The sequence below is a fragment of the Austrofundulus limnaeus genome, unplaced genomic scaffold (genome assembly GCF_001266775.1).
Source record: "Austrofundulus limnaeus strain Quisiro unplaced genomic scaffold, Austrofundulus_limnaeus-1.0 Scaffold177, whole genome shotgun sequence".
NCBI classification, from domain to species: Eukaryota; Metazoa; Chordata; class Actinopteri; order Cyprinodontiformes; family Rivulidae; genus Austrofundulus; species Austrofundulus limnaeus.
The window spans coordinates 258,920-272,887 of record NW_013952579.1 but is presented as its reverse complement, the minus strand read 5'-3'; the positions used below and the strand labels follow the sequence as shown (position 1 = coordinate 272,887).

General features: G+C 37.4%; 1 protein-coding gene across 3 annotated transcripts in view; it reads left to right on the top strand.

Moving 5' to 3' along the window:
- The window catches only part of mtbp (MDM2 binding protein), a 36,935-nt gene that overhangs the window by 22,014 nt on the left and 953 nt on the right, over nt 1-13,968 (top strand). For 2 of the 3 annotated variants that reach the window (XM_014017796.1, XM_014017794.1), the window contains 10 exons: nt 2,066-2,179; nt 3,838-3,981; nt 6,832-6,925; nt 7,063-7,221; nt 7,648-7,746; nt 7,834-8,097; nt 8,202-8,356; nt 10,162-10,274; nt 12,204-12,317; nt 13,859-13,924. In XM_014017796.1, coding sequence (XP_013873250.1) covers nt 2,066-2,179; nt 3,838-3,981; nt 6,832-6,925; nt 7,063-7,221; nt 7,648-7,746; nt 7,834-8,097; nt 8,202-8,356; nt 10,162-10,274; nt 12,204-12,317; nt 13,859-13,924 — 1,322 coding nt within the window. The remainder of the gene's footprint in view (nt 1-2,065; nt 2,180-3,837; nt 3,982-6,831; nt 6,926-7,062; nt 7,222-7,647; nt 7,747-7,833; nt 8,098-8,201; nt 8,357-10,161; nt 10,275-12,203; nt 12,318-13,858; nt 13,925-13,968) is intronic. The other variant, XM_014017795.1, reaches the window with a different exon arrangement.

Here is a 13,968-nt window from a genome sequence, read left to right as displayed (position 1 = left end):
AAAAAAAATTTTTTTTCTCAAATTTTCAACAATATCAAAATAAAGTGGATGTTATAACCAGTACTTCAAGTAAAATTAGTCATTTAGACATAAAAAATTTTTAAGTTGGCATAAGTTGCCTAAAATGTTATAGTGTGACAGAGCCTTAAGGGGCATAAGCTGCACATAGTCCGAGTCATAAAACAATTTCAGATAACTGTAAGTGTGGTGAAGCCAAATAAGTGTAAAATCTGCCTGCCATACAATGAGCTTCTGCCTGCTGAACTTATCAGCTGCTGCTCTGCTGCGCTCTCATCTTCATCATCTTCATCATCTCGTGCAGCAGCAGCGATTGAACTGGGGTTCCACAGGAGCTTTCCAGAGGGAGCTGGCAGACCGATCGGGACTGTGCCAGTCCAGTCCACCCAAAGCTGAGTCATGACCAACGGAACGGTCTCATCCATATGATTCTAACTCTCCAACATCACGTCATGTCATGAAAACTCTCCACTGAAGCGCAGAGACTCGTTTCTTCATATCGGCTATAAAATAAACAAAGATCTATGTTCTACCAAACATCTGAGTTCCTCTGTGTTTACAGTAATTATGGTATTAAACTCCTGTGTAAAGTTAATATTTCCAGACTCAGAATGGATGGATGAGCCGGTTGCGCAACACTGTAGCTTCCCGTGCGCACACACACCGACACAATCACTCGTTCTTTGCATGACACACCTATTTTACTCCTGTTTTTACTTAGGTTTTTTTTTCTCACACATTATATTTTAATTAGGGCTGTCAAATGATTAAAACTATTAATCTATTCCAAGGTAGCTGTGAATTAATCATGATTAATCTTAAACTTAATATAAAACTTTTAATTTTTAAATATCATTTATTTATTAGATAAATAAAATAAAATAAGCCACAAGAAGACAAAAATAAAAAAAAAACTGTACATAATGTGTTACACATGGAGTTTTTTTATATTATTTATTTAACCTTTATTTATCCAGGTAAACTGTTTGAGAACCACTTCTCATTTACAAACATGACCTGGCATGCACTGAGTGCATTGCGATATACAAACCTACATATTCAGCCAGAGTAAAGTGATTGTAAATTTTTTTTATCACGATTAAAATTTTTAATCTATGCCCATGCAGCACTAAAATTAATCAGAGTTAACTCGATTAATTTCACAGCCCTAATTTTAATTCWTTATTTTCCTGAATCTAGAAATCATTTCTGATCGCGCAGGGATCATACAAACATGTCCTTCACACATGCAGGAAGTAATTTGCATCTGTTTAACATATGTTAATGAAGGCKTGTCAGGGGAGGTGTCTCATGTGCGCTCAGTTCCACGTTGATTGTGATGTACAAAAGAAATGTGTGTGGATTCAGGCGTACACACGGTTTGATACATCTGGATTTTTTGTGCGTATGCAGTTTTCTGGATTTGACTGTAAGAAATCCACGCAATTGGAGTACATGAGGCCCCTGGACACCCCTTCTCTAGACCAGTGGTTCCCAACCTATTTTCCTCAAAGTCCTCTTTTCTTACTTCCAAGCCAAGCTGAGACCCCCACAAAAATCCCTGTCTTCTCCTCACCTTTCATAAAGACATGTTCAGCTTTTATCTCTTTATCTATATAATAAAGTGAGAAGTTATCAACTTTTATTTGGAAAAGGAAAAAAAGAAGAGCTGAGTCAAACAAGGTTTTCATTATTCCAATGGACTTGTTTTGGTGATTTTTATTTTTTATATAAATACAAACAATAAATCTATATTTTCACAACCTCTGACCAGAAAAGGTCCAAGTTGTCAAGACAGGACAATTTATCCCGTGTTTTATAGCCCCTACCTCACCCCCCTAGGCCCTCTAGGTTAGGAACCATGGCTTTAGACTGGGTTTAGTCGACATGATGAGAACTACTGAATTAATAAAACATAAATAATTGMAAGATCTACGAGAATTTAAATTCCATTTTCTCTTATAGGTCACAAATAAGTTTTGTAAGTTACCTTTTTTTTCTTGCTTCTGGCTTTTTTCTTTATTTACGTTTTTTTTTTTTCAATTAGGAGTTTCTGTGGAAAACATCCTCCATTCTCTGCCGTGTCTCCAAGGGGAATTGTTTCTGAAGAGAGAGAGGAAGATGGCCCAGGTTCAGACGCTGGTTCTCAAAGAATATCTTAGTAAGTGCAACATTTGAAGATTTGGGATATAACATCAAAACTAAAAAAAAAAAAAAAAAAAGAAAGGAAGAAAAAGAAAATTAGGATTCATCATCCTGCAAGATGATCAAAGATCGACAATTCTAAGAGCTATAATAAACATTTTAGTTAAAAAGATTTCATTTTCAGGCACTGAAATCTATAAAATGTCATTCATTTTGTTAGACAAAAGTATTTGATCAGTAAGAAATGATCCTTTTCTAAACATTTTTTTCATACCTCAAATACAGAACAATCTTTACTGTGACCTCAATTTGAGATCAATTTCAGCAGTTTTAAGTTAAATATTTATCTGATGGCAAATTACAGCTTGCTGACTAAAACTATGAACTTGTTTACATTTGTTAGTCTGCTTGTAGGTTATTGGTTTTACAGAAGCTGGGACTAAATGTGTCACCTGGTTAAGTGGAAGCTGGTATTCTGATTTCAAGTCCTAGTCCAGAAAAAAATAAACATACGTCTGGATGAAGGTCATGCTTTCTTTTAGTAGCTTCTTTTTCATTTCAAACACCTCACAGGTATTACAAATGGCCAACCTTGAGATTTCCTCATCGCCCCCACTGAAGATGTTAGTGCAAATTATCTCTGCTGTGTTCAAAACCCATAAAGAATCAGATAAAAATTGTCAAGTTATGAGCTTTTTGTGTCAGATTGGTATTTCACCAGTCAAGCTTGGTAGTTTAAATGTTGATTTGATTTAGTTACCAAATGTAAATGTTTGTTTTATTCTGTCACAGCCAGTTGTTCATTGCAATGACTAACATTTGTGTATAAATTTGATGTTATATACATTAAAGTTGTAGCGATGGAGTCCACTCCAAGTTTCCTGAAATGTTGCCAAATCTCGTCTCTCTCCAACCCCATTATTTCACAGACACACATAATTTCTGCTTGGCAGGCAAAGATACCGACACACCAGTGGAGTGGAGCCAGATTAAAGGAAGTGGAGTGAAAATCTTCATACTTTAGGGGAAGAAGTGGGTCTATTCTTTGAAAAGGCCACGATCCGAGTGTAAAATCCTGACAGACTTGGAACCCTAATGAAATTCATCGCAATTTATTTAGTCTTGACATTAAATTGTGAACTGGTGTGTCCGTGAAAGTTGCAATAGTCTTGAAGGGTTATTCCAAGTTTTTTTTTTTAACTTCTGTGAACTGTATGTGTGCGTGCGTTCAGAGTCATGGCTTTGTCTTTTTTTATCTTTTGCACCAGTGTGTGTTCAGTGTACAAGCTGAAACRTCTGTGTGTGTGTCAGGAACTTCATTTATCATTCTCTTTCAATTTTCCTGGATCTCTCTTTACCACAAAACTTGAAAAAACCAATTACACATGCAGTAATACATCTCACGACTTAACAAATTAAAGAATTATTAAAAAACCTTCTGTCTTAAATTTATTTTTAATTTAATGACAACAGTCTTTTATGGCTCAATTGTTCTTTAGGAGAAAAAACAAAACAAAAAACAAGGCCTATTAATTTTATTTCACTTTTAAATGGAAGCTAATTTAAAAAAATACATACTGGTTTTACTGTGGACACCACAGTCAAAGTTTTCCAGTGAGCTTGAAATCTAACGTTACCAAAATAAATCCTTGTGTGTGTTTGTGTGTAAACCAGGACAGAAAGAAGAAACCTCGGTGCCCGTCAGTGACTTGAAGGCCATACTGAATCTTGCCAGGGAGCAGTTTCTGAAGATGTTTGACTCCACTCTTSCCGCTGCTGCCACCTGTCTGACAAATGAGCCCACTCCAAAACACTCAGGTATGAACTACGAACGAGACCAAAATAAACCGCTTCTTTTCACTGCCTGGGCCCTGACTGTTTGAGTAAACAATGACAGAGTATTATTTGCAAATGAATAGTTGATAGTAAAACAAATTACAGCTTGCAACCACGTTGTAAAATAATAGCTTTGGGGCTAATAGACCAAACTGTCATGGAGTTTCAATGTGATAAATGCTATGACGTTATTTGCAAAAGTTTGGCTTGTTTGCAGAATATCTCCCATCATTTTGTTTTTTGTTCTTATTGTTCACTTATCTTGTGTAGCAACATTAGCATAAACTGTCTTTTTTATCAGTACCATTATCATCATTTTTTTTCTCTGTGGCATTTACATAGATTTAGCTTTTCTAGACCTTTCACCAAAGAAAACACTTGAATTATTTTAAAATATGAACCAGCAGGCATCGGGAACAGCACTGATAAGTTGGTGAGCAGATGTACAGACATGCAGTCTGAAGTGCAAATCAGCCTATTTACCCTAAGTCCCTTCTCGCCCTCTGTTCTCCATTAGGTGTATGTTTTGCATTTCTGTGTCTCTGTTCCCCTGAAGCTGTGACTTTGTGTGGGCTGACAAAGCTTTGGAATGGTGCTTCGGTCCTTTTCATACAAGGAATTTTTCATCCTCAGCCCATTACTCTGCACGCGCTCACTTCATCTGTAAAACTGTTGTTTCCAGATGTTTATTTCTGTCCTATTTGATGTAAATATATGATTGTTCCTGTTCAAGCACAAGAGAAGTGCAGAGTTGGTGATATTTTTGGATGCACAAAATTCACTCACTCATTCATTCGGTCTCTTTCTGCCAAGTGTTTAGCATGCTGACCAGCAGATAACTCTGACAATCCATCAAGCAGCTCTTGGTGCTTATATCACACAGCTTACAGAAAGTGCGACTTTGTTCAAGATGCAACAACTTCTGCTCTTGGAATCTGATTTAATAGTCTGTGACAGGTTTTCCTCACATCTAATATACGGTGCCACCTGTATAATGTCTTGCTTATTCTTCCTGGGAGTAGCGACTTTACTTCCCATAAGAAGCTGTGAACACTCATCCATCAGCATTTGGAAATGATAAATTCCTCCTGCTTTTTCCTCTTCAGTCATCAACTCTTCTGTGCTTCAGTTTTTCTTTTTGAGCTGAAGCCAAACAGAAAATCCGTGTCGTCTCCCCCCACCAAAGTAATCGAGATACATTTTATTGTATTTGCCAAAAATAGGTTTGTTACCCATTACCCTCACTCTCGTCAGCAGGCATGAAGGCCACTTCTTGAAACTTTTACAGGAGAAAGTAAGCTCCTATCTTAATGATCTACTAAACTGTGAGTTTGTTTAACAAGAGAGAGAATAAGCGAGAAAAATGATCTGCCTATCTTTTGCTGAAAGATCTCTGTGTGCATGTTTATACAGTAAAGGGTGTGGGTGTGTTTAGATTACTCATACTGTATGTGCAGTATCACRTTACGTGTCTCGATTCAGTTTGTTCGGTCCTCTGAATACTTAACCTCATTGTACATAAAACTTTATGAACGGCTCTGTTCACGCTAATCATTTCAGTTCTTAAAGCAGCAGCTCAAGTTTTTGAAGTGGGGTTCAAAAACCCCACAGCGCGTGTCCCATATATAACTGTGTTGTACTGAGTGAAATGACTGAAAAGGAACCGTGGTTACATTCATAACCTTAYGTTTTTCTGCCAGGTTGTGTTTAACTTTGCAACATGTTTCACACGGACCATTACTGGCGACGGATCGCAGTCAAYACATCTTCAGTGCAAATATGACCATCTGATGCCAGACAGAAAGATGTCTAGAGTTACAGAAAAACTTTGGGTTAAGGCACTAAAGCAGGGGAGTCAAACTCCATTACACAAAGGCGACAAAATTCAAACAAAWAAAGCAAAACTTGATTCAAGTCAAAGACCAATTTATGCCAGTGTTTATTGAAAATATGTTATAACATCTTATTCTTATAGAAATACAAATGACCTTTTCCAAATTATATTTTATGTAGTGTTTAGAGCACTAGCAGATAAGGAAAGGACATCATTAGCATTCATTTCTTATGCCTTACTCTCTGAACAACAACTCTTTTAAATTTATGTCTTAGCGATATGTTTTATCACAATCCAGCAAAACAGTTAAAAAAGAAAGCCCTTATTAAAAATTCAATATTTGACTTTAAAATAAGAAGGGAATCCAGAAAAAGATAACTACAGTCGGCTCTCTGTTGCTCTTTCCAGACCAAAATCAAAAATTACTGAAAAATTCAGATGTAATTTTCTTGGCTTGAAAGTTGTCCAGCTGCCATGAGAGGAAATGCACTAAATACAGTCGAGAAGAGAAACCATAAAACTATTTCACATTTAAAGTACAATCTTTAACAAGGGTTGCATGTGTGCTAATGGTTTAAAAGATATAGCATTAGCATGAACCACAATGAAACGTTAGCAAATGTTTTTGTTTTAAGACTAGCTGTTAACTCGTCTACCCTATGAAACTAATAATGCTTTTAACCATTTCTACTTCATGTCAAGACAACTGATTACTAAGGAAAGCTCCACAGAACACCACTTGAGAATTTTCAAAATATTTCTTAAGTATGTAAACAAATCCCTGTATGTATAAGTAAACATTGATTTGTTCAGATGAAATCTCATTTACATTTATAGCAAAGGACACAATAAGTCAAAGTTTTAATTGCGCTTTTTTTTTTCTTTTCAAAAAGTTAAAAAGTGTTCCCTTCTTAACTTTTTGAAGACAGTTGCCAAGGTATATTTTTGGAGTTTTTTTTTTTATCCTGTAGGTGTACATCTTATTATTTTTGTTTCAGGATTTCAGACCCGTTCTCACCAAGCGTCTGACTGGCCTGAGAGGAGCGTCCTGCTCAACATAGAACAGCTGCAGAGAAGACGACAGAGGAGAAGGTAAACAGGATTGTTTCTGTTGGGACTGTTTTAGCCCAGAGTGGACTTTTAAATCTTGAAATATTCAATCTTAATTTTGTTTTTGTGTTATTCTACATGTTTAATTTTACACTGTGTGTATGTGTGTGTCTTTTTAGGCATGGTTTGTTAGGCCCAGGATCCAGTGAAACTCTGCTGGGTCCCAAAGACAGCCAGAGGGGCTCCACTGCTTTACTGGATGCCAAAGAACTTCTGAAGCACTTCACATCTGATGGTTGGCCTACAGGGGATTTACAACCCCTGGCTATCAACAGAGGGTAGGTTCAGTGATCAGATTGCAGAGTGCATCTTCTCTGCTTCTTCTGCTAAGTTTTCCAGAGTGAGCACCAGCTGGGGTTTTTAAACCAGCCTTCAGTCCTGCAGACATGGCGTTTTCAGATAAACAAATTAGCACAGGCTTAGTGTGGGAAGGTAAACAACATATGTGTGAATTATATAGACTGGTCTCGCTGAATGACAAACACTTAATGAGCGTATTATTCTGATTTGATTATGAACACCTACAGCACGCTTTTGTTTAGAGTAGCAAAAAAAGTCAGAACAGCAATCAGTAAATACTAAAAAATATATATTTTAGACCATTTTTTTCTGTTTTAGTATGTTCATGTTCAGAGAGGAAAATCTTTTCATCTTACTAATTTGTGTTTTCTGTTTTGATGTCTTTTTTTGCTTTTTTTTCTTAGCAGTAATAACTTGTTTCAGCTGTCATCGAACCTCTCACCCAAGAGAATCAGCCAGATGCCCTTCAGAAAGGCTTCAGCCTCTCATTACCATGGCATAGAGTATGTTTACATCATCCTTTCAGCTGGYGCCCAGACTCAAACTGTACGTCTTTGCTTTTAACCACAACCCATCATGTGTTCTTATAGGTTCTGTCTGGATAACCAGAGCTCCCTTAATCGGGATCAGGCTTTTGCACGGCTCCAGTCCCGTCTGATTCGCTATGAGACTCAAACTACCTGCTCCAAGGAGCCCTGTGCCCTCCCCTTTGCCCTCAGCCCCGCCCCCTCTCCTGCTGTGATGTCAGAACCAGGAAGTGTGCCAGACGGAGAGACTCTTCAGAACAGTGAYGTCGCTCAGCTCAAACGCAAGTCCCGAGAAATGGATATTGTTGGCGGTTATCCTCGTAAGAGGTACYACGATTCATTCAGCTGCTGCTCAGCAGGTTGTGGATTCATGAAGACGATTAAAAGAAAATGTTTGACGTKAAACACCATTTTATATCTGTCTGATCAAGGCTGGTGAAGTCAGAGAGCAGCGACTCCCTGTGTTCTCAGAGCAGCAGCAGCAGCGGCACACGTTTCGACTTCAGGTCTCTACGACAACAGCCAATCATATCCAAGTCCACTTCAACCTCTACTGGTTCATCTTCAGCTGCAGGACGAACATCAGGTGAAAAAACTCAATGTTGGAATATAAACCATGTGATGTGACTGCTGACCCTTGTGTTTGAAGCCATTTCGAACAGGTTTTACATTTTCTACAACAGAATGAAATAATGCCCCACAGGTGGAGCCTCGTCACCAGTAACCCTCCTTGCTGTCTTCTGTCCTTATGAACTGCTCTTTGTCTGGCCTGTCACCATAGACTGTAGAGAAGAGTAGAGCTGTTTTCATTTGCCTGCTTGTTTGTTTGTTTGTTTTTTTGTGTGTCTCCCTTTTTTCCACTTCTTAGAGTAGGGCGAAAATATCAATACACTGAAATATCGCAGTATTTCATTTCCTTATACTTTACTGGTTCTTAAAAGCACTGTATCAATATTTAATTACGGCTTAAAATATAAACTTTCATGCCAGCAGTTCATTCATGTGTTGTATCCTCTGATGGCTAGTTGGCAGCAGTCAGTCAGCCATTTGGCTTTTCAACTTCTGAGGAGCGTGAGAGTGTAACGCTAGCTCAAATGGTAGCATTATGAGTAAACGTTAGCATTATGAGTAAACGTTAGCTAGCACTAATTACCGATAGTTGAATCTGAGCGGATTAGACTGACCATATGAAACACTGTACGCATGACTGCCATACTCACTCTCTTCATCCATTTACTGAACTGTAGGACAAGATATAGTAGGCTATTTTATTGTAGGGGTGACCGTTTTTTTTTATTATAAATTAGTATAAATCTAAAAGCTGCCACAAATATACAGTATTATCAGATCACTTAATGGTGCATTTAGCCTAACGAATAAAACCATGGATGAAATAAAAAATATGAAACATAAAATACATATATAACTGCGTTTTTTGTTTGTTTTTTTTATAAGAATTTTTGGGGAAAAATGGCAATGTATCGCGATACATTGCCTTACTTACAGTTTCATAATATATTGTTATATATCATATTGTGACCCCTGTGTATCGTGTTGCCAAATTCTTTCCAATACACAGCCCTTCTGAAAAGCGAGCTGAGCTGTAAGGCAAAGTGCTCTGGTTACCAGTCAGTCTACGATCCTTCCCTCACCTGTGGCCTTGAGCTCTGGGTAGTGACTGAAAGAATGATGGACACACATGGTCAAATTGAGTTTTCACCACAGGGTGCTGGGCTCTTATTATCCAGGAGAGGCTTGGAGTAGAGCCACTGGTCCTCTACATCGAGTAGAGCCAGTTTCGGTGGTTCAGGCATCCCTGGCATGTCCACCGTGAAGGAGAACCCCGGGCAAGAACAACAAGATGGAGAGACWAAAGATTCAATTTAGAACAATTTTTTTGCTAAGTTGTGATTTGTGTCGACACAACAAGCTCATCCTTTGAGTTTAGGAGTCTTTTATGTCTGATTCAGTTGTCAGAATTAAGTGGTTTAASAGACAACAAACTACTTTTCAGAAAATAATCACGTATGAGAGAAAAAGAAGCCCAAGTTCAAATAAAAAGAAAAATTAGAAGAAAGTTGGGCTTCTTTTAAGTAAAACATAAAGAAAAGAGGAATGATTTAAGACTTTTGCCTGTTSTGGATGTTGATTATTGAATAGAGCTGCAAAGTGAGCAATGCAATAAAAGCCCAAGTGTGAGAGAGAGAGAGAGTCAGAGAGAAGCTGGTGAGTCTGGACAAATGTAATCAGAGGTCTGACTTAGAAGTGTGTGGGCTGACCTTTCAGAGCAAAGAACCTGATTTGAATCACTTCCTTTTGTTTGGCTCTGCTGYGCTCTGGTGTGGCTGTAATGCCTTTTTGTTGCTAATTTTCCCTGTCCTGACTGTCYAGGTTCGGTGGCTCTTCCATGTCCTGACAGACCCAAGCCCCAACAGCAGACGGCCCCTCAGGGACACACCGAGGACAAACCTGCTAAAGAGTCCCGCTCTCAGAAACACAACAGAGTGAGTGATGTGTGCACCCGGTGCTTTTTCATCAACAATTATTGTGATTTATTTTAACACGTTTATGCCCTACAGATATATGCAGTTAATATAAACACATGAAGCTGTTTATCATCCCAGTTCATCGAGTTCACTTGTTGGTGCAAGTATTCTGCTTCTCACACAGGTGTATTAGAAAACAATGACCTATTCTACATATTGAAAAACAAATAAATTAAAGTATGGATGGTTTTAAGCAAGAAAACCCTACATTTTTATTTTTGCTAGATTCCCTGCACACCAGCAAATCTACTTTCAATACTAGCTAGGAAATTCTGATACCCAAATGTGGTTTGAGGTTTCCTCTTTCAAAGAATGTCAAGAAATCCTCATTAGAATAAACAAAAAAATAGAATTTAGATGATTTTCCAGAGGGTTTCAAGATTAGCAAGACAAGTGTAGCCATATCTCTGGAATCGCTCAGATCAGGATCTAAGTTTAGCTAAACTATAGCCTAAAAATCAGAAATTATCCTTTTTTTTTCTTTTTAAGTGTGTTGTGTGTTCTTCCTAAATTCTATCAAAGAAAAACATTTTTACAAGACAATTTTTTAAAAGCTTAAATTGGAACTTTTAATGTTGACAAAAATGTTGGCTTTATTTATTGGACAATAATGTAAATCTCCAACGCTCCTCCTTGTGACCCACTGTCCTGCATGTTTTAGCARGTTACCTACTGGTAATTCAACACACCTGAATGAAATAAATGAGTGATTGGTAGGCTTCTGCTAAACTCAATGATATTCTGATTAGATCATTTAATTATTTGAATAGGGAAACAGGTAAAACGTGTTGAAGACCTCTGATGTAGATACATCGGTTACACTGAAAACATGATGAACAAAATGATATTCTTTTCTTTAAAAATTGCTAAAAATGCCAGATTTTTTTATTCAAGGTGCAGTTTAAAGATAAAATAAAGCTGAGCTCCTGCTTTGCAGTTTTGGCTTTTGGCTAAATTTAAACAATGTCATCAAGTTGGGTAAAAACGCATTATTTACCAAAACAGTGGCGCACTTATTCACTATAACTTGAGTTTTAATATTCTAGAAAATGTCCATGTTTCTATTAAATCAAAATCTGAAAACAACTGAATATTCCACCTACTTCCAGACTCCTAGTGACAGATGGACAATAAAACACGCCGGGTCTATCTGCTACAGCTGAGAGCCGTGCAGCTGATGGAGCAGAAATAAATATTTTATATTCTGCATGATCATTTGGAGTGTGTGGGTTGCATTGTAATGCTGCACCATATCCAGTTTTTACCTTTAATATCACCTAGTTGCACAGACGCACCGGCCTCCCCTCTCATCCCTCACACCGGTCAGAGGACAAACACTCAGCTCTCTGCGTGGTTCCTCCTGTCCCCTCACGCAGCTCCTTCTGCATCCCGACCTTGGCTTGTTTTGATTTCTGATTACTATGCAAACACGCTCATCATCGCAACCTGAGTGAAGGGGAGAACACTCGGCCCCGTTCAGACATAATGACAGCACGTTATTCAGGACGCAGATTAAACGCTGCCTCCTCCGGAGACTGAATGGCACTGATGATTTCTCACAATAATTTATGGTGTTTCCTCAGAACCGTTAACGTGACAAGATTAAAGGCAGATATATTTATTTCAGGAATGTGTTTTTTTTCCCGTCGACACTTCCGGTGAAATATTTCTGTTTGTTACCTGCGAGCTCATGCTGTGAATGTAAAGACAAAGACTTTCTGCACTAAGCTTCTTGACAGCCATTCTTTTTTTTCTTTTTTTTAAACAAAGGAAACCGTTCTAAATGTAGTGTCTGTGAACGTGATCTGGGAATAAACAGAACTATATTTTATGTTCTCACAGTTGCACACTGCTAATCCAAAAGTCTCTTTTTTTCCTTGTCCTCAGATGCTGCAGGAGGTTGTAGCTAAAACACTTAAACACCACGGGATCTCTGTCGAGCACGAGTGCTTTAAGGCCTGCAGCAAAAGACTGTTTGATATCTCCAAGTTCTATCTCAAGGTTGGTTTTTTAACTGCCCTCACACTGTCATGGCTTGGCTTTTGTTGTAAAGTTTGTTTGTTTGTTTGTTTGTTTGTTTGTTTGTTTGTTTGTTTGTTTTTTAATGTCTGGTGTTACATTTCATGCAGGATCCCTTTAAGAAAATCATATGTTGAGCTAAATCAAAAGCAGTTTTTGTTTTTCCAATGCGAAGAAATGCAATTTTTTTTGCTTAAATATTTTCATATTTTAATACTGAATAATTTTAAGATGTTAGATAGAAAGTAAATGAAGTTTGTGCTACAACAAGTGTTGTGTGGCAGGAACTTGGTGGTAAAATGTCATCATTTACATGTTTTTATGTGTCATCACAACATGTTAAGAGTTTTCTTGCTACTCTTCATTAACGCTGGTTAAGAGCATTTTTCTTGGTTACTTTTTCAAAAAAGACTGGGGTGACAASATAAGAAGTTACAGCAGAGTGGTGTTAGTTGATCTAGTTTAGCACCAACATTATCTTAAGAGGGGTCCCCGTCACTGAAGGATTTGAATACTGAATGTTTGGAGTTTTTGAGATGAGGATTTAAAATCAAATTAAGCTTCATGTCTTTGCAATTCACATATTGATTAAATGATTAATGAGTGAATTACATCAAGGCCAAATAAAAACAGATCCATATCATCATCATTGTGTGGATCGATATCCCACACAATGACTGTTAGATGGGAGTATGATATTTCATCATGAGGTCTGTCATGATAGCATATTTGGCTGGACGATAAATTGTCTCAGAAGTTATTGTGATAAACGATAATATTGCTTGTAGACCATTTTAAACTAATGTAATGATACCCCTGGCACGAGAGCTCACTCCTCCCTACTCTGAGTAGAAAAGAGGAAGACGTGAAGAAAACAAACAAGCAGACAAATGAAAATTAACGCCATTTTAATTGATCAACATTTTCCTGTGCATCATGTTGATCACAGACTTATGAATTGAATTGAATCTAATTTGTWTGATGACAGATTTGTGATATCCAGAAACATTGTATCGTTATCCAAACAAATTGATATAATATCGTATGTGTTGGGATTAATATATTTCACAGCTGTAAGTCAGTGTAGTCCAGATCTTGTATATTTTTAGTGTAACAAAATAAAAAATTGTATTAACCAAATAATAAACTTGTTAAACTGCATCAAATGTAGTCATTCTGTAAAAATATCTTGTATAAAACCTGCTGAAACAAAAAGCTCTTCTTGCTGTTTTTTTCTAAAAACTTGTGTTTTGTCGAGCGACTCTTTACAGCTTTGTAAAATTATCACACAACACGAGTATTTGTCAGTACCTTGTAAATTTTCTTTAGCTCTTTAAAATGATTTGGCACCGGTACAGTTTATATGAGAGCTGCAGGGACCTGTGTTGATCATAAATAAACTGGAAATAAAACTTTCTGCTTCATAGCGAACCTGTTTTGCCCACATACACCTCATGTGTTTGGGCGTTGCTGTGGATTTCCACATTGTTTGAGTTTAGTTTGTGTCTTTGGTTTCATCCCAGGATCTGACAACATCACGGGGTCTGCATGATGAGATGAAGAAGGCGGCCAGTAACAACGTCAAACAGGTAATATATCACCAGGATATATATATATATATATATATATATAT